At 53.2% G+C, this 20,206-nt stretch overlaps 4 protein-coding genes across 4 annotated transcripts; 2 read left to right on the top strand and 2 right to left on the bottom strand.

Moving 5' to 3' along the window:
- Positions 1-7,232: 7,232 nt before the first annotated feature.
- On the top strand, positions 7,233-9,036 carry MYCGRDRAFT_68968 (uncharacterized protein; the record flags this gene model as incomplete). The annotated part of the gene is made up of 3 exons (XM_003855288.1): positions 7,233-7,938; positions 7,991-8,147; positions 8,205-9,036. The coding sequence occupies 3 exons, from the start codon at positions 7,365-7,367 to the stop codon at positions 9,034-9,036; spliced, it is 1,563 nt and encodes a 520-aa protein (XP_003855336.1).
- A 212-nt stretch (positions 9,037-9,248) lies between these two features.
- Positions 9,249-10,572, bottom strand: EXG5 (Exo-beta-1,3-glucanase; the record flags this gene model as incomplete). The annotated part of the gene is made up of 2 exons (XM_003855093.1): positions 9,249-9,356; positions 9,406-10,572. 2 exons carry the CDS (start codon positions 10,570-10,572, stop codon positions 9,249-9,251), a joined length of 1,275 nt encoding a protein of 424 aa, XP_003855141.1.
- Positions 10,573-11,755: 1,183 nt separating this feature from the next.
- Positions 11,756-13,660, bottom strand: MYCGRDRAFT_219755 (putative major facilitator superfamily transporter; the record flags this gene model as incomplete). The annotated part of the gene is made up of 2 exons (XM_003855092.1): positions 11,756-13,397; positions 13,447-13,660. The coding sequence occupies 2 exons, from the start codon at positions 13,557-13,559 to the stop codon at positions 11,756-11,758; spliced, it is 1,755 nt and encodes a 584-aa protein (XP_003855140.1).
- Positions 13,661-15,746: 2,086 nt separating this feature from the next.
- On the top strand, positions 15,747-17,753 carry MYCGRDRAFT_68962 (uncharacterized protein; the record flags this gene model as incomplete). Its single annotated transcript, XM_003855289.1, has 7 exons — positions 15,747-15,786; positions 15,834-16,041; positions 16,092-16,340; positions 16,457-16,492; positions 16,602-16,779; positions 16,889-17,312; positions 17,367-17,753. The coding sequence occupies 7 exons, from the start codon at positions 15,751-15,753 to the stop codon at positions 17,751-17,753; spliced, it is 1,518 nt and encodes a 505-aa protein (XP_003855337.1).
- Between the last annotated feature and the right edge of the window lie 2,453 nt (positions 17,754-20,206).

Raw genomic sequence — 20,206 nt, 5'->3', positions numbered from 1 at the left:
AAGCACGAACATCGAATGCTGATTCGATGTCGGCATGTTGGACTCCACGTGTTAATGAAGTCTAGACCTGGGTGTTGCTAGTATATACTTCTCACATGAAGCGAACCGACCCCACCTTTCGGAAGGGTACCGCTGGCGGGGACGATATACATCCGAAAGGACAATCTCCGGAAGGGTCTCACATCGAAAGAAATCATAACTAGCAACGTCGTCTACTTGATCAACAGCGTCTGTACCACAAGTCTGTGCCAGATCGGAGTTGAAGAGTGCCTCCAAGGAAAGAACCCGCTACATCTGTGGAACCACGAAAGATGAGCTCTGCCCCAGCGTCGACCATTCGCGTAGCTGTATGTACAGCATACCACGAAGCGAAGATGCTGTAACGCACTGCTGATATGTTTCTAATCGCATGTCACTCAGCACGAGCCTGTATGGCTAGACCTTGAGAAGACTGTTCAGAAAACCATCAAGATCATCGAAGAAGCCGCCCAGGCGAAGGCGAAGCTCGTTGCATTTCCCGAATGCTGGATTCCAGGATGTCCGGCATGGATCTGGTAAGGAAACCAACAATCTGCTTGAGTATCGTCTGACGATGCATCAGGTCTCGACCAGTCGACTTTGACCTGGGCGTCAAATACGTCCAGAACTGCTTGACGATCAGATCGATAGAGATGAAGCGCATCTGTGCTGCAGCTGCAGAACATCAGATCAATGTCGCACTGGGCTTCTCGGAGCGAGATGGGGAGTCTGTTTACATCGCACAGGCTCTCATCAGCGAGACGGGCGAAATCAAGATGGTTAGACGCAAGCTGAAGGTGAGCTCGTGTGATGCTGTGTTGCGTATTTTTTCAAAAGCTGATAACGGCGAAGCCCACCCACATGGAACGTACGATCTTAGGCGACGCATCGGGAGACTGTCTCGCCAAAGTGGTGGATCTGCCCGAGGTTGGCCGCGTTGGAAGTCTCTCATGTTGGGAGCACATCCAGCCGCTCCTGAAGTGAGAATGAAGTGCAGAAGGCCTCCAGTGCCCGAGACTGCCTCGGACGCCGGGGTCTTCGTGAATACCACACTGTCTACGACATCCGCTGACCTTGTACGCTTTGCTCTGCAGGTACTACACCTTTTCTCAAGGAGAGCAGATCCACGTTGCTGTAAGCAGTCTCGAGCGAATCTGCAATTGAAGGCAACTGACTTACCCATCCAGGCTTGGCCTCCTCTCGATTCATTCATTCACGGCTCTCCGGGTTTCTACAGCATGTCTGTCGAGGGCTGCCGCAATCAAGCGCAATCCTATGCCATCGAATCGCAAGCATTCGTCCTGCACGCAACTTGCGTCATCACCGAAGCTGGAATCGAGCTCATGAAGACGAAGGGAGCGCCAATTATGGGTGCCTCCATCGTCGGCAGCTCTGCTGTGATTGGACCCGATGGGCGAATCCTCTCCGCCCCGGAAACCCCGAATGAGCAGTTGATCATTGCGGACCTGGACTTGAACCTGGTGACAAAGACGAAGACCTTTGCCGATGCCGCTGGCCACTACTCTCGCCCGGATTTGATGTGGCTGGGCGTTGACGACAAGAAGAAGTCTGTCGTGCGGGCTTGAGAATCGAATTGCAGCTTCATGGTTCGCAAACAGGGGACTGCTATCGCACACGCGTGTGCATTCAGCATCGTGTTCGTGGTCCGCTCGATGCGACTCCTAGCTGTGATGAATAGATGTGAGGTTTGTGTACATGTAATGATGAAGAAGAGAACAATGAAACCGAGACTCGAATGCCGCGGCAATTCTTCGGGACAAAACGGACAAGGCGCGCCCTCGTCTCCTTACCTGTGCCCGTCTTCCGTCTCAGCGCACCTCATCAGATGCATCTGTCAATGTGCACAAGGGAGTGCAGCTGCTGTTGTCGACACAGGCTCCTTGCAATGCGCTGCTACACGCATACTGGCGGTTAATCGGTCTGCTTTGCCCCGACCCCGCTCGTAGGGCCACGATCAGCAATGTTCCCACATGTCCGTCAACGGAGGTCCTCTCGATCTTCCGTACTTTGAGCGAAAGGTTCGAATGTAACATTCGCCATATACATCGTTGACTTTGTGAAACTCCAAGATGACAAGCTTGTCGACGAAGCTCGCTCAACGGGAGACTGCTGGCCAGCCGATTCAAGTGGCGCTGATTGGGGCAGGAAAGTTTGGGTCCATGTTGTGAGTCCAGTGTCTGTCCTACATACATGGGCAGCGGAGGGAGTTCAGCTAAGACCGTTGATTGCAGCATCTCGCAATGCCATGGGACTCCGGGAATGAGGTTGGCAGCCATCGCGGACTTGTCCGCAGATCGGGCAAAGGCAGCATTGAAGCGAACAGGTTTCCCTCAGGAGAAGTATGATACGACTGGCTCCTTGTCCATTGAGGAAGGCATCAAGACCGGCAAGACCGTCATAACTCAGGATTCTGCAGCCATGATAGCTACGCCAGGGATTGATGTCGTCCTTGAGATAACCGGAAGTCCAGCAGCTGGTATACGCCATGCATTGCTATGCTGCGAGCACAAGAAACACATCGTGATGATCAACGTCGAGGCGGATGTGCTCGCTGGCCCGCTTCTTGCTCGGAAAGCAAAAGAAGCGGGCATCATTTACTCAATGGCTTACGGCGACCAGCCCGCTCTGATCTCAGAGCTTGTCGACTGGGCCCGCACAGCAGGCTTCAACGTGGTGTGCGCTGGAAAAGGCACGAAGCACTTACCTCAGTATCATGCTTCGACACCGGACACGGTTTGGGACTACTACGGGTTCACAAAAGAGCAGCTTTCCACAGGGGACTTCAATCCGCAGATGTTCAACTCGTTTCTCGATGGCACGAAGTCCGCGCTTGAGATGGCGGCTGTTGCGAATGCTTGTGATCTGAAAGCGCCGAATGGTCTGCTATTCCCTCCTTGTGGCCGTCATGATCTGCCTCGTACGCTACGGCCGAAAGCAGATGGAGGCGTTTTAGCAGAGAAGGGTACAGTTGAGACGGTTTCGTGTCTCGAGGTCGATGGCCGACCTGTTTTCAACGATCTTCGCTGGGGCGTATATGTCATTATAGAAGGTGTGCATCGACTAGACTGACTTGCTGAAAGTGCACTGACAAGATCGTAGCACCCGGAGGGTATCAAAAGGAGTGCTTCAAGCAGTACGGGCTCGAGACGGACAGTACAGGCAAAGTGGGTGAAGATTTCTGGTGCAATGGGGAGCCTACTGATAACCTCGCAGTATGCTGCACAATACAAGCCCTTTCACCTTATTGGTCTAGAACTGGGCGTATCCGTCGCATCGATCATGTGCCGTGGCGAGCCAACCGGCCAGACACAAGTCTGGCAAGGCGACGTGGTAGCCACAGCAAAGCGCGATCTCAAGGCTGGCGAAAAGCTTGATGGTGAAGGAGGTTTTATGGTCTACGGGAAGCTGATGCCAGCCGAGGCGTCGATGGAGATTGAGGGACTGCCGATTGGCCTCGCGCACGGTATCGTGTTGAAGAACGACGTCAAGCAAGGCCAGGGTCTCAGCTGGCAGGATGTGGAATACAGCGAAAAGGCGCAAGCTGTGGCTGTGAGGAGAGAAATGGAGGCTTTGTTCAAGAAGGAATTTCAAGCGAAACGGAGTGGTGCGAATGGCACTCATTGGTGATTCAAATGGTTGCAGTGGCTGTGGTGTACCGTGTTTGAAGAATATACCGTCTGCAGACGGTGGAAGCACAACTTCCGGATTAGGAAGTCGTGGTGTATGGGCGACAATCTTCCCGTGAGACGCGATCCCTATTTAGTTAAGCTGATTGCCATGCTTCTGTTGCCGCTCTGATCTTCCGGCATCTGTCACTGCTCAGCTCTCCCCGCTTCTGACGCCATACTCGGCTACCTAGGTAGTTGAAGAGCAAACGGGTCGACCATTGTAGAGCATGCCTCCATGAATGCTAGCACTTTTCGAGCACAACCGCTGCAACTTCGAACGCCATGTCCCGTCCTACCGCTCTGATCACAGGTGGCGCCTCCGGAATTGGCCTCGCAGTCGCTGAAAATCTCATCCAATTCTACGGCTATCGGGTAGCAATCATCGATGTCCACGCCGGTCGTGGAGCCGAAGCAGTCTCGACCCTGGGTTCTGAGAACTGTCTGTTCCTTCAGGCAGATGTGACCGACTACGAAGCCCAGTCCAAAGCCTTCGTGCATGCCTTCGAATGGGGAGGCAATCGATTGGACCTCTTCTTCGCCAACGCAGGTGTTGGTGATGGCGAGAGTTTGTACAAAGACATCGAACTCGACGAAGCCACCGGCTTACCGAAGCCTCTGGGTCTGCGGGTGATCGATGTAAACCTCAACGCCATCATTCAGGGCATCAACCTGGCGAGGCACTTTTTCCTGGAGAAGAACAATACCCGTGGAGGCAAAATCGTTGTGACGTCGAGCTCGCTTGGACTGTACCCTGCGCACTGCATCCCTCTCTATGCAGCGAGCAAGCACGCTCTCGTTGGACTTGTGCGATCTCTAGCTCCAGTGTATGCAAAGGATGGAATTTCAATTAATGCCCTGAATCCCGCGCTGATCGAGACGAATCTGATGCCGGCGCATCTCCGTCATCTCTGGGACCGGGAGCAGCTGACGCCGCTGAGTACAGCCCTGAAAGCCTTCGATATGATCCTTCAGGATGCGGAGTTGACCGGGCAGACAATGGAGTTGGCGTTGGGGGATGTGATTCTGAAGCCGCAACCAGAGTATTCACATCCCAATACGAAGTGGATGTGTGAGCAGCACACCATCTGGGAGACGGTGGCCGAAAGAGCGCTTCCGAGACCTCCTGGGCAGAACACCGACCTCTGAAGAGGGCGAACGAGTCGAGGATTTTGAGGTTGATGTTGGTGTCGATGTTGACGGAAAGTATTCCTCGAGTTGTGTCATAAATGAATGTACATCGTCCGGACAGGAAGGCTCATCCATGGCCATATGCTTCATGATCCATAATCGCAAAGTGTCGTGAAGTGACGAGCTGGTTAATCCAGATGTCGCTCAAATTGCAATGCCTCCGCCGACCGAGGCCGAGATCATCTCAGTCCTTCTTCTTTACTGCTATCCGCGGCAGATTCGGCATCTTGCTTTGCACCTGTGCTACAGCATCTCCCAGCAAGACTCTTACAGCGTCCTCTAACCTACGGTCCTTCTTCCGCCGGAGATAGAGGATCACGATCCATAATATCACAGCGTCTGCGGCCACCAACTGGACTGCCCACCAGCTCAACCGCAGCACCCACCCTAGCCAGCTGTTCTTCCGTTGATAGTTCAGATATCGTCTGGACTCGAGTTGTTCCCGCAAAGCAGCGATTTCCGTTGTGAGCTTGATTAATGATGATTCCATCCTCTTCCGCCAGCGGCCGTCACTCGGTGATGATTGTGATCTTTGCGAAGGGACATATCGCGAATCGCCGTCACTCGGGGTCGACTCTCCGTGGAGGTCGGCCTCGTCGATTTGCGACACTGGAGCGTCCACGAATTCTTCTCGCTCTTCCTCGGCAATCTCTTCCTCATCCGCCTGAGACACTGGCGATAGCACACGCAGGCCCTTACTTCGACTTCCATCTAGCGCTGCCGTCGAAGAGCTTATCATCCCACTGCCACCATTGCCACCGGAACTCCCAGAATATATGTAATCTCGCCGCTCGGTCGTCTGCAGAGGCGAGGAGTGTTCCGAACTCGAATGCTGCGAGTTGTGCTTGATCTGATCCCACACGAACTCCAGCTCCTCCACCAATTCGCGTGCTTCTGCAGTCGTAGACGCGTATTTGTGCATCGTATCAATCAACTTCTCAATGTATCTCCTCTTCGCCTCCGTCCTGCTAAGCCCTTGGTTTGCTTTCCACGCGTCCCACTTCTCTTGTTCCCGTTTGAGTGAGTCCGCTGGCATGCCCTTCTGTGCGGTTGGTCGGGACGCTATGCTTTCGACATCTCCCTCCATCGATTGTTTGTATAGGCCGTATAGTGCCAATCGGTCGGAGGATGGTGGCTTGGACGAGCCCGGGCGGATTTTGTTGACGGTATTGAGGGCATGTCCGAAGACTCGATCGACCGAGTCCGCCATCGTGGTTATTTATAATCTGAAAGCTTTGTCCTTTATTCGCACAGCGCTTGCTCTTGCCTTCGCTCGTCCAGATGTACGTCCAGGAATCACCGGGATCGATCAGCTTAGCTCTGTGTCACGTTGTATCTCTATCAGCAGAGCAGGGAACATGGCAATTGTGTCGGTGTAGTAATGGTATGATATCTGAGTATAGCAAACAAAAGAGATGTCGCGTGGACTATGCATTAACGTCTAATCATTTCTCGGGGTCGCATGTGATGCCGCGCTACACTCCGACCTTGACCTTAAAACAACCGCGGCATATCAAGTAGACTTTCGGTATCGGATCGCATCTTTCTCCAGACATCCTTATGTCAGCATCGAGGATTCTCAGCATCCATGTTGCCATGGAGGTCAGTGATCTCGACCTCATCTGCATCGCAAAGAACGACAAGCCATCAACACCGCGCTCTGAACATTGGAAATCGGCAAGCAAAGTACACAGGATACACCATGGACCCAAAGCCGTCAATGATGGACTTTCCCGCTCCTTGGCCGAGCTTGGAGCAGTTGAGGCGAGCAAGACACATCGGATTTGCGTTTGCAGTCTGGAGGATGCTGTTCGCTTCTTGACGAGGGATGCATCGCCTCTCGCGCTTAGCCCGCAATACTATGATGGAGTCCTTGTCCAGCCACAGACGTGTATTCAGACTCACGTTGGAGAGGCCGCTGCGAAGACGGAGCCCGCAGCCGGCTATCGGCATGGCCCCGGAAAAGGTCTTGCATATCCGCATACCAAGAACTTTCTGCCCGCCCTTTTCTTCGACACTCGCTTGATTCTAGGCCGACTTCGCCTGCCTTCAATTCCTCTCTGGCCAATGAATACCTTTCCAGTGATCCTCACCGAACTCGGGCAACGGTCAAGTATGATAGCGCGGGCTATGATCTTCAATCCAAGGCATAAAGTTCAACGCATCCCGCGCCATGAAATGCATGGCAGCTGTAGGACAAAAGTTGAGTCAGATAAGTATCCCTTGGTGTATCCACTTTTCCCGTATCTTGCAGTGTACATCCAGTTCCGCCGATACATTCTTTTGTTGAACACCATCACGTTCGATTCTGCAAAGATCTTGCTGCCGAAGTCAACCCCGATTGCTCGAGTTGCACTACTCCGTCTCGACCACCTTCAATGCCCAGACGAAGTCCTGACTGAGGAGACACACGTCTCCATTGCTTAGCTTCCCTAGGCCTGAAACCTTGGCTTGACGAGAACAGCCAGCATGGCAGGCGACAACGAGAAAAGACCGACAGAGGTCTACGAGGGTGTGGACGTGACACCTCAGTCTACCAATAAGGCAGACCACGACAACCACAGCAGCCATGGATCAACCGACTCGGAACCCGATCTGGAAAGCCAAAGACGACCAAGCCTTCACCACACTCTCACCCACATCTCCACCCACGATGCGGTCGTGCAACCCGAACACGACGAGCACTGGGAAGAAGGCGACGAAGTCTACGAACGCTTTACTCCTAAAAGAAAAATTATCATCGTTGCTATTCTCAGCTTTTGCTCTTTCCTGGCTCCAATGTCTTCAACGAGCATTCTCGCGGCTGCTCCTGAGGTTGTGGCGACATACGGAACCACGGGAACGATCTTCAACATAAGTAACGCACTGTATATGCTGTTCATGGGTTTGTCACCGCTCTTCTGGGGACCGATAGGAGAGGCTTTCGGCCGGAAGATTTCTCTGGTCAGCGCTTCGATCACTTTCACAGCATTCAGTGCTGGGTCTGCGCTGGCGCCGAACTTGGCAGCCTACTTCGTCTTTCGCATGTTGACAGCATTCCAAGGTATGAAGCAGCGATTGAATATCGATTCGGGTTGAAATTGACATTTCAACAGGTACCGTATTTCTTATTGTCGGCGCAACAGCCATATCAGACATTTATCGACCTGTCGAAAGAGCGACGGCAGTATCGTGGTTCATGTCGGGCACACTCATCGGTCCCGCGCTGGGTCCATTGATCGGAGGAGCTATCGTTACTTACGCTAGCTGGAGGTACATCCACTTCCCACATGATCCTTACTTCGCCCGCAAACGCTGATCCAACAACAGAGACATTTTCTGGCTCCAAACTGCCCTCGCAGGCGCTGCCTCACTTCTTTGCCTCTTTCTCCTTCCCGAGACCATCGTCCACCGGCGTAGCAAAGAACTTGAAGGCCTCTCGCGATCCGGTAAGGCCAAAGTTGTATGGACCTGGATCAACCCGATGCGAGTCGTCTCTCTCTGGCTATACCCTAACCTCACCATTGCCGGGCTCGCCAGCTCTTGTCTGGTCTGGAACATGTACTCCCTGCTCACGCCGATCCGATATGTGCTTAATCCGAGGTTTGGACTGGAGACACCGCTGCAGTCAGGTCTGTTCTACATCGCGCCTGGTTGCGGGTATCTAATCGGCACTTTCTTTGGTGGAAGGTGGGCCGACTACACGGTCAAGAAGTATTCGAAGCGACGTGGTGGGCGTGTACCAGAGGATCGATTGCGCTCTTGCTTGCCTGCTATGGGAATTGTCATCCCTGCTTGCATGCTGGTTTACGGCTGGTCGGTTGAGAAAGCTGTTGGAGGTATCCCGTTGCCGGTCATCGCCATGTTCCTCCAAGGCCTGGCGCAGCTGTTCTGCTTCCCATCACTCAATACCTACTGCTTGGAAGTGATGCCAACGCGGAAGAGCGACGTAGTCGCTGGCAATTACACGATGCGATACGTGTTCGGAGCTGCTGGGTCTGCCGCTGTCTTGCCGATCATCGATGCGATAGGAGTGGGCTGGTTCTCGACAATCAGTGCCCTCTTTGTTGCTCTCGGCGCAGGAGGGTTATGGTGTGTCGCTATTTGGGGCAAAGACTGGAGGGACAAGATCAATGAAGGCAAAGATGAGAGCAAGTTGTGATTCGCAGGTTGTATGTTGGCGTTTGAACGGGCGTTCGGGATATACCACATGGAGCGGCATTTGTTACGGGGCATAGAGCGCCTTCGTTAGAGACTTTGGACATGACCACAGGCCTTGGAGCGGCATCGCAAAGCAGGAACGATTCGTAACTTCGTGTAGTGTTCTTTCTATGGTCGTAACCCGGTCACATTTACAAGCTCTCCGAGGCTGGCTCAACTTCGAGGCATCATCAGTCGTTGCAGGTCTCGCATTCGATAGTCGTCTTTCGGTGTCGTCCAGTCATCCTGCAGCAGACCGTATGTCTCTTCATCAAATGTACCCTGGAAGTCGTCAGCTCTAAGTGTTGCGGCTCCTTTCAATAGAACTTACCGGTTTCCTGGGATTCAGCGCCCAATATCCCCAGTCGGCATCCGTTTCGCTCAGATACCGCATCAAACCATTCCAATAGTGATGATCACCTTTACCAGCATGACCTGGATTCCCAAACTCGCCGACCCAGACAGGAGCTTCGTCTCTGTCGAGCAGAAAGCCCCATTTTCGTACCATATCTGCCCTGAACGACGGGTACGGCCGTTCCTTGTAAGGTACGGACGGCAGCGTGCCCCAGCCGGACCACGAGTAGACGTGGCTCGAGTAGACGACACGGCCGGGTATTGATAGCCTGACGGGTCGGCGTTTCACACCGGAGCAGTCGTTGGCAGAAGATGTGCCCTCCACGAACATCAGCCAGTCCGGCTGCATCTTCAACAATGCTTCGCTAGCCTTCTCTGCTGCTGCTGCCCAGTTCTCCCATGGGAATGTACCCCAGATACCTCGTGGCTCGTTTCGCAGGTCTGCACCGACAACAAGGGGATTGTCGACGAAAGGCTTCATGATGGTCTTCCAATTCTCGATCCAGCTTTCCGTCGTCTGTCTTATCTTACAGAATCCAAGTAGGTGGTCATTCTTCCACGAGCTATCGCAGAGATTGAAACCGTCGCACCATGCCGCGTTCGTGATGTGATCGTTGACGATGACCATGAGACCGGCATCCGTCATGGCTTTGACACAGGCGGTGAAGACGTCCAAGGCTCTTGGGCCTTCGATGTTGTTCTTGCGGTCGGAGTCGTGTGGAATATCGTAGCCATCGAGCAGGTCAAGATTTGCCGAGATGAACTCCGGATCAATGATTGGATTTTCCAAAACCATTTGATCCGAATAGGGAAATCGTACGGAGTTGAAGCCCATCTCTCTGATCGTGATGGCTATATCGTCCCGATGGCGAACGTCAAGTCCACCCGCCACAAAGTCAACGTCGCTCGCTCCATACCAATTGATTGATGCGAGTTTCACCCGTGCGCCCTTCGCATCCACTATGTGTCTTCCGGACGCTCTCAAGGGCAGCTCTCGTGCTAACGTTGCACGGGCCGAAGGATCTACATCTTCAAGCACGAAGTGGAAATCTTGCGACTCTTCTAGAGATTCCGAACGTAAGCTTTGATATCCGACAAATGTGAGTATGAATGCCGTGGTGAAGAGAGCCGCCTTTCGCAGCATCGCAAAGACCGACGTGCAGTATTGAAGAAAGCAAAGAAGACGACCGCGAAGAAAAGGATGTAGGAACCAAAAGGAGAGAGTGCAGCGAGAAGTGAGGCAACGACATGACGGCGATGATACGACCGGAGACCGGTGCCTTTTACCAATGTGCGAAAGGAACACTGGGCATCAGCCGCTCGACTCCGGACGAACAAGAGGCGCATAAAACATGCCAAGCCAAAGACCACGGAAACGGATCTGCGAATGGGCACACGACCACTTACCACTTCGATTCCCGGCGGGAGCCGGGGCCGCCGCAGCTTTCTTCATGCTGAAATCTCTTTATTGTGTAGCGTGGAAGGCTGATGGAGTGAAGTTGGCTCACGCAACCAGCGCTGATGGTCTCGATCCCGGGTTGGCGATTTCTGACAGGCTAGAGATGGCCACACAGCGATGCTCGCGTGCTTGATGGCAAGGATGAGTGCAGAATCTGATCGGGAAGCAGGACCGTCACGGACATCAGATACCCCGAAGATCCGGTAGACTTCGAATTGTGTCGAGATGGTGTGGCCAGGCTGCATGTGAGACGGCCGTCAGAATCTTATAATTGGCACTTGTTCGGATATCTGGGGACCTGCGTGATCACTAGTCGCAGAAAGGGTATTGCCGCAGCGGAATGGCTGATGCTGTCGATATTAGGCAGATGTGGTGGTGGAGAAGAGGTGGTGGAGAAGAAGAACACGTCGCTGGTTCACGAACGAGATCCGAAGTCCACGTCAAGGTCGCCGATCCGATTATCGCCAAACTACAGCCTTACAATTCTCGACCACTTCGCCATACTGCGAGCAAATGGTCAAACGATTTGAAAAGAGTTGATGTTGGCCGAGAAGGATTTGATAACAGACATCTTAACACGATGCACCTCCACAGCAATCAAATGTATTCGAAAAGGTCGTCGCTTGGCCGTTCCGACAACGACAGGGACAGTCCACTTCGTGGTCTTGAAGAGACGGAGGTCGCAAAACGTACGCATTCGTGCTGTTTTCATATAATCTGCTGCTAGATGGTAATATAGAACTGCTATGCATCAACACCTCGTATGCGCTTCGGCGACTGGGCCTCAGCCCTCGCTTCTTTAGACGAGAGTCTTCATCCAGTCATTACTTCGTGATCGTCATCAAGGAGGTCATGAAGAGGTGACCGTTCACACACTCTTCTCACTTCGACTGCTCTTTAGACTTCCACCACCACTCAGACTGAGCTCTGATGGTCTGCTTGAGATAGGAGCCGCCGTGGTTGCCTTATTGCCTAGCTCGTGCTCGTCTCGATTCTGTGATGCTTGGATATCGTCGCTTCTCCTCAGCTCGCCTTTCTCGACATCGCTCGTTCTTGATGCAATCTGTGTCGCTACTGGGCTCTCCTTTTCCTCCTGGCGCACTAGACCTCGATCCTTGATTAAAGCTGACAAAAGAAATGCGACCCCGGCGAGCGGCACACAGAAGATGAACACAGCCCTGCTGGCGTTCGCATAGGCGTCGGCAATGGCGTCTGCATCGATCATCGGATAGTTGGCCAGATCTGGTGCTACAAAGACGCTGTTGGCGACAGACTGTAGCCTCTCTGGGAGCGAGCCTTTGAGTACGTTCGACAGAATCGCTGACGAGACTGCCAATCCGACAGCTCCACCTGCACTCCGAATGAAGTTCCTGTTCGATGTGACGACCGCGCGCTGTGCTTTTGGACACTGTGCCTGCAGTGCAACCAATGTGGGCTGGAAGACGAAGCCCGTACCAATGCCAATGATGGCAAGGTAGAGAGACACCAGTCCGAGACTGACTGTACGATCTGCCATGATCAAGAGTCCGCCTCCCAAAGTCCAGATTGCGAATCCGGAATAGATGACCTCCAGATAGCGGCTGAAGAATGAAACGTAGAACCCCGCTGCGGTTGACGCGATGGTCTGCGCGATGACCAGAGGCAGTTGTAGGCATGCTGCAATGAGTGGACTCTCTCCTCTGACATTCTGGAAGTAGAGCGGAAGGAAGTAAATGTATGAGTAGTAGCTCATGCCCAGCAAGAAGCTCTGACCAAGCATCGCGGCCACGGAGATGTTCCTGAACATGGAAAGAGGCATCATTGGAAGATCCGCCCAGCGCCATTCGATCAGCAGGAATATCACCAGACATAGGCCGCCCACGACGAACATGGCTATTATCATGGGCGAGTCCCAAGGCGTACCAGAATGTCCTCCGTCAGAGATTGGGATCAACAGGAGAATGACAGCTGCAGTGCCGAACAGCAGTCCCATCACGTCGATCTTGGCCAGCGTCTCCTTCAAATCCTGTTTCGGCATGGTGGATGGCAACCAGACCCAGCTCGCAGCAAATGAGACCATCGCAAGCGGAGCGATGAGGTAGAAAAGACCTCTCCAGGTGAGATGCAACGCGAATCCAGCAGCAATCAGAGGCCCTGCAGCATTGCCTAGACCGACCATACTTCCGAGAATCCCCTGATACTTGCCTCTGTCTTGCAGCGTGACAACATCGCTGACGATCATCATGGTCAAAGACGTGATCCCGCCGTTCGCTACTCCTGCCAGACCTCGGAAGATGTACAGCATGGTCGAGTTGACGCTCAAGCCGCATGCCAAGTCGCTGAGGGAGAGGAGAACCAGAGCCGAGAGCAGCACAACTTTTCTCCCGAACAGATCTGACAAACGCCCGTACAGGACCTGGAACACTGTATTGGCAATCAAAGCGGACGTCCCGGCCCATGAGATTGATGATTGTGCGTTCAAGTCCTCTGCAATGTCAGGTAGAAGCACTCCGATACCGTTCTGATCGATGCTGTGGCATGTCAGCGTGGTCAAAACGTTCGAAAAGGATCAATGCTTACAAGCAGACTAGCAGAGATAAAGCCATGATGCCGAATACAAGGAACAGTTCGCGTTTCGGCAGAATATGCTCCTGGTCGAAGAGCGTGGCTTCGACGTCGTTTTTCCTGCCCATTGCGGTGATATTTTCGGTCAGCCTTCAGTGCGAATTGTTGTTGTCCGAACCGTGAAGCATCTCAGGCAAGCGCTTTCCTCGAAATGAGCGGCGTAGTCAGATCAGATAGGAAATTTTGTGACAGGAAGAAAGAAAGACTCATGCGCCTCGCCTACCCGGCCTACTTAATCTGCGATCCGTCCACATCATTCAGCAGCAGAAAAAGCGCCAAACGTGGGAGGACTCATCGACGAAGCCGAATTCCGGCAGATGCAACAACGTTCCTGCCCCACGAATGCGCGTTTGAAGTACGGTATCCGATGTCATTGGCGGCAAGAGAGCAGTCGTTGCCGAGAGCGCTCTTGCGCGCTGTCTTACCTCCGCAGGTAAGTCCGATTGAGATGCGAAACCGGACGGTACAGAACCAGAGAGCGTGGGCGGATAACTGGCGCCGCTAAATCGCTTTTCCGCTGCGCGTGCAGCGAATGTCGGCCCCACCCACATGGCGTTGGTCCACTTCGCAGAGGTGCGGACATCGATGCAGATGGACCTAATCCCTACTCGTCATCGGTAAATCTTCTTCAAGGCCTCATGCCGTGAGCATGTATCGCGAGATCCGGTTGATGGTCGGTCATGGCTGAGCGGAGGAAGCGTCGCGAAGCCGGGTCGCGGCGTCCGGCCTGCATCTGTCCAGTTGCTTCAGAGGACACTGTTGCCCGGCGATATGGACGATATCGGCCGCTGCCAACGTGATGCATTCGACCGGTCTCAGGAGACGAAGGCGTATCGAGAAGAGGTGAGGTCGAGCGTGGAGGAAAGTAAGATGTCCGCCCTGGACCGGGAGTTTTGGTTTGAACGACTGCGTATATCACAGCACCAAATGACGATGCCCTGGCAAAGACTCTCTTTCCCCTACAGATCTTCGGCACTGTCTCCACAGTGTCTGTCTACACATCTCGCACTGGTCTCTTCTCCTCGGGATGAAGGCTGAATCGAACTCTGGAACTACTGGCCACAGTACAAGACCTCGCAGACCTCGTTCGGAGTATCGCGAGCTCGTGATCACCTCGTCTCTAACCATGCTGTCTAGCAATACACCAACTGCACTTGGACCGCACTACGCTCAACCCTGTCGCGACCATGGCGAGCGGCGCATTTCGTCTCCATGCCTTCATGATGCTGCAGCGATAGCGAGCACTCCATGCTTCGCGTACCGCGATGCGTTAACGCAATCGATCAATGTGCATCCCAGAGTAACTTGTTTACCGCCGCCTGCACGCTTCAATACCACGAACAAAGAGCTTCCATCAACGGCGCGAGCACGGAGCGTCAGCTCCGCAAGTAATGGAACGAAACTATCTTAATTCGGCATACAAGGTGCGCTTCTGCCCAAAGTGGAACAAGACCTCAGCATCTTGTGAAGTACAAGCCCTGGCTGCCAGCATCGGTGTACAGGAACTTCACGAAAGCGAAGCTGTCGTCGACACCAATTGCTGCTTGACCACAAAGTGTCTAAGCGAGACATGCTTCTGTTGCTATTGGCAATCACCCTTTTCACTCCCACCAACTTCCAAGTCGTACGAAGCTTCATGTCGCGACGGCGCTCAGATAGGCTTGCTTATTCCCGAAGTAATCGCGAGCGCAAAGCTGACCAGTTTGCTGGGCTGGTAAACCTACTCCTCTGAAAACCCATGCTGTCCACAAGCTGGACCATACAACTCCAGGCCTGCTTACACCGATCGCAGCCATTTCGAGCTGTGCAACCCCTCGTGAGATGCACCTCGGACAACTTGACGTAGACGGCTTCTAACATGAATGACTCAAGGAATCGCACCCTGCAGGCAAGATGCATGTCCTTTGTGAACCTAATACAAGGCTGTAATACAAGGCTATAATAAGACACAAGACATCCTCACCATCCGGCACGAATTGAGAATCGTCTCACTCATTCAACATGTCTCCTTACAAATCTCTTCTGGCAACTGGCCTTGCACTTGTGGCGGCTACCACTGGCGCTACACTGGAAAGCCAACTTTCAGCATCGATCAGCACCATCACTCCTGATCAGTGGTCGGCCTTAAACAGCACTGTCAATGGCCGACTATACAAGGCAGCTCCTTTCGCGAGGCCGTGCTTCTCACGCTACAATGGAGAGTTTACCAAGCCAGATGCTGCTCAATGCAAAGCGGTTCAAGCTGGATATACCAAGGAGATGTCGATCGCCGACTCATTTGCGGGCTTCCAGAATGTCGGTCAGCGTCTTCGATCATGAGAAGTCGAGCTGACGTGCAATAGAGTAATTGGGCTACCTGTCAAGCGAACGGTCAAGGCTGCGGTCTCAACTTCAATGCGCCGCAGGATCCGACCTATTATGCCGACCCGAAGAACTGCTATCAGGGTAGCATACCATCGTACTACATCGATGTCCAAGAGGTGTCTGATGTGCAAGCCGGGCTCAAGTTTGCCAGTGATACAGGCATTCCACTCGTGGTCAAGAACAGCGGTAAGTCGACTGAATAGATCCTGGCTCGATACACATACTGAGGAGTTCAGGTCACGACTACAAGGGACGATCAAGCGCTCCAAACGCGTTGAGCCTTTGGACGCACAACATTCAAACTCCTATCAAGCTTACTCGTGGCTTCACTCCCGACGGCTGCTCCGCTCCAGCTGGCGATGCAGTCACGCTTCCAGCTGGTCAGGGCTTCAAAGGCGTATACGAATTCGCAGAAGCGAACAATATCACCGTGCTGGGCGGAAGCAGCAGTACTGTGGGCCCAGTTGGAGGTTGGATCAACGGCGGTAAGTATCAAGGGTTCGCCTGAGTCCATGTCCTGGGCCTTGCCAGCAGATCTTGGCTTGATTTCATACCTCTTTGTCCCGACGATAGCTGACACTTTCGTCCTTTGGTCTCACAGGTGGACATGGCGCTCTGTCAAATACTCTGGGCTTGGGTAAGAAGATCGGAGGGCAGAAGGCCGTAATCTCGGACCGCTGCAGGCCTTCTGCCCTTATGACTCTTGCATCTGAACCTTCGCTGACCCTCCTGCGTTTATGTTACAGGTGTGGACAATGTCCTCGAGATTAAAACTGTCCTGCCTTCTGGAGAGTACGTTACTGCGAATCGATGTCAGAATCAAGACATATTCTTCGCCCTTCGTGGCGGAGGAGGATCCGCCTTTGGCGTCAACATGGAGATGACTACGACGGCTCATCCTCAGGTAAGTCACAGTTTTTCATCGTTCGTACGACCGGCTTACTGACTCCTCGCAGATGAGCCTAGAGGTAGTGTAAGTACAACGAGGTGTGCGCAATGCAAAGACGACTCCAACTGACATGCCCGGCGACAGATACATCATCTTCGCCTCACTCGACCTCGACTCCCGCCGCAAACTCGTCAAGATCTGCGCCCAAAACGCCGATAAATGGGCAACAGAAGGCTGGGGCGGCTACATCGCCCCAGGCGCCAAATCAACCCAAACCTCCGGCCTCATCCTCATGACGCCCAAACTCACCCACGCCGAAGCCGTCATCTCCATGAAACCCCTCACAAACTTCGCCGCCTCCCTCCTCAACCTTCCCCAAAAGAACGGCGTCCACTCCGAGCCGTCATTCTACCAAGCCTACCAGAAATACATCGTCCCGAACCAGGAAGAAGTCGGTCTAGGCATCGCCGTCGGCTCGCGTCTCATCCCTCGCGCCAGTTTCCAGTCTGCTTCCGGCCAAGAAGCGGTCACCAACGCCATCATCAAGGCTTCGAATTTCGTCACGCCAGTCGTCTCCGGCCAAATCGACCTCAGACAACTCACGTACAGCCCTCCACTTCAGATCTTGGTGACTGCGCCCAGCAGCTACCAGACCGACAACACCAGCTCCGTCACTCCTGCTTGGTATGGTCCGAATGGTGCGGTCTGGCATGTGCTTGTCGGCCAATGCTTCGCCAACGACGCCACCGCGAGCGAGATCCAGGACGCTTTCAGCAGGGCTCATAATGCTGCGGACGTTTTGCGCGCTGTGGCTCCGGATAGTGGAGCGTATCAGAATGAAGCGGATATTTTCGAGCCGTCGCCCGAGGACAGTTTCTGGGGACAGGAGAATTACCAGAAATTGCTGGGCATCAAGCAGCAGATTGATCCGAATAATGTGTTGACTTGTTGGGGTTGTGTTGGGTGGGATAAGAGTGATGCGAGGTATTCTTGCTATCCGAGCATTTGAGATATTGGATAGCCTTGAGGAGGATGTCGAAACAAATGATCGCGGGCAATGGACACCGATCATGAGGCAATGGATAATTCTTGCGACAAAGCTGCCTGACTGCCTGTAGTATTCATTCTGATGGCTTTACTTCTTCTCCTCCGGCACAAATTCCTCATCCTCCTCGGGTTCCTGGTCGTCCGGACCGCCGTCGGCAACGGTATCAGCGGTGCTTATGCCGCCATCTTGGCTGCATACCAGTCTGTTAGTGATGGTCTGTCGTCGTCATCTCCCATTCGGACGAGCTTACGCGGTTCCACCGACGCCGGGCTTAGGGTTGGAAGTTTTGGCTTCGCCTTTCCCGGTGGATGTGCTTTGAGATCTGTTAGTAAATGTCGCTGAGGCTATCAAGGCTGATGTAAAGTGTTGGGCCTCACGTGCTGTCCGCTGGAGGCATGATGAAAGGCTTGCTCTGTCGCTGAGTCGTGGAACGTAAATCTGTTTGATAGTCCTGGATTTGTGGTGGCAGTTCTGGTGGAAGAAACGAGAGTGCTGATATCGAGCGATCTACTTCCTATCTATACCTACTCACCTACTCTTACATCGATAGCGCACTGCCTTCAACAGGTTTCTGCTGTCCACGAGTCACGACAATGCATCAACTTCCAAGGAAGTGATGTAGATGTAAGTGAAGGAGTTAGTTTTGAGAGTCTTGGCCAGTGACGTTGATCGCATTTGGTAAACTTGAATTAGAAGCTGCGATTCGTCACGACACCTTGCTCTGGACCTCTGCAACATCCTCGACAACGTGAAGTCACCATCTCATTACGATAATATGTAGCTCGAAAGAATAAATTTGGATTCCACCTCCAACAGCATCACACCCAAAAATGACCAAAATGATCGACACCCGTCTCCAACACCAGGGTCACGGCTAAATCCTCATCCGCGCGAGACACTCTGACGTCCCTCAAACCACGAACAACATCCTCCGGTCTATTCAAGACATCCACACCCTGATTCTCCACCTATACCACTTATACCGCAGACTTCCTCACCTCTCATCTCTGGTCCCAGACCCACGTCCCCGTCTCAGACTTCTCAGCGAGAATTCCCAACCCAATCTTCACACCTTCTTTTCGAGATAGGGCAGTACCGAACGAAGACCTCGTTTTCACCACGTGTCCGAGAATCTGGGACTCGCGTGTCAGAACGCATGAGTGGTAGTGGTACTTCGTAGATGGGTGAGGTACATGTGGCGATGTCAATGTCGGTACCAAAGGTCAACGCCATGCTTTCCTACCATCATGGATTGAAAGCATCGGTACCGACGAGAAGCGAAAGACTTTGAAACGTGAGAAGAAGAAGAAGAAATTGCAGGATATTTGAATGTTGATGAAGATAATGATAGAATCATGATAGATGGTCATCGTATCTTTCTATACCTCCTCCTCTTCCTGAATATCGTAAAAGTCGTAGAATGGGATTCCTGCCCTGCCAATGCCCAAAATGTTCGGGATGATTCGTCCTCCTCCTATTCTTCTCCTTTCCTCCACCCTTGATTTCCAAACAAAGCAAAATGGTATTGATAGATCTCTCAACGCAAAGAAAAAAGCATCATCATGCATTCGCCAGGCTCCCATCCTAGTCTTCCTCGTCCTGCTCTCCTGCGCATTCAAGATGCTGTGGCGACATGTCCATCGTGCTATGGTGCGTCGTACAATTGTCGTGCCGATCGGGTCTGACTTCATGCAGCCAGTCGACATCTTTCGCTCTGCTGAATGGTGTGCGTCGAATGCCCGCCGACGGCCGCACCAGTGAATTCTGGATAGTGACTTTCAGAGCATTTTTCGCTCGTCGCGATTTCATGTTCAGCCGTGCCCAGGCAGCGCGCGGAGAATCTGCCGTCCATCCGCACGACGGTAGTGCATGCCCAAAGTGGTCGGGTCAAGCTCATCGTTGTCGTTGTCATCATCGTCGTCGTCGGCAACAGGCAATGATGCGAGCGAAGTCGATTGTGCGCCCGTGCCGTACGTCGTGTTTGGCCGGGCACCTTGTCGGAGCGGCTCGGCGTGATGTCTGTTGCTGAAAACATTGCCATAGCTTCGCTTCTGCGGCTCGGCAGACGTGTTCAAACTGCTGAAGTAGGACATGTTAGTCTGGGCGGCCGACATGGGCGAAGCGACTTCCAGTTTGCTGGCTGGTATGATGGTGGTGTTGATGGGTGGGAGGTCGAAGTTGGGTCGTGCAGATTGTGGAGCCGCGATGCTCGAGTTACGCGACGGATGCACAGGCCCGAGAGGAGCTGGGCGGTTGTTGTGGTGCATGTCCGCAGATGAGCCGTACGAGTGTTGCGACGGCTGGGGCGACGTTTGCTGTGGAGGCGGCGGCGGTGGTGCTTGATAAGATTGCTGTGGCTGGTATGGTGACTGGACGGACTGCTGTGAATAGCCTGGTTGAGCGAATTGCGTCGA

This window comes from Zymoseptoria tritici, chromosome 2 (assembly GCF_000219625.1).
Source record: "Zymoseptoria tritici IPO323 chromosome 2, whole genome shotgun sequence".
Taxonomy (NCBI): domain Eukaryota; kingdom Fungi; phylum Ascomycota; class Dothideomycetes; order Mycosphaerellales; family Mycosphaerellaceae; genus Zymoseptoria; species Zymoseptoria tritici.
This window is presented reverse-complemented; position numbering and strand designations above follow the sequence as displayed.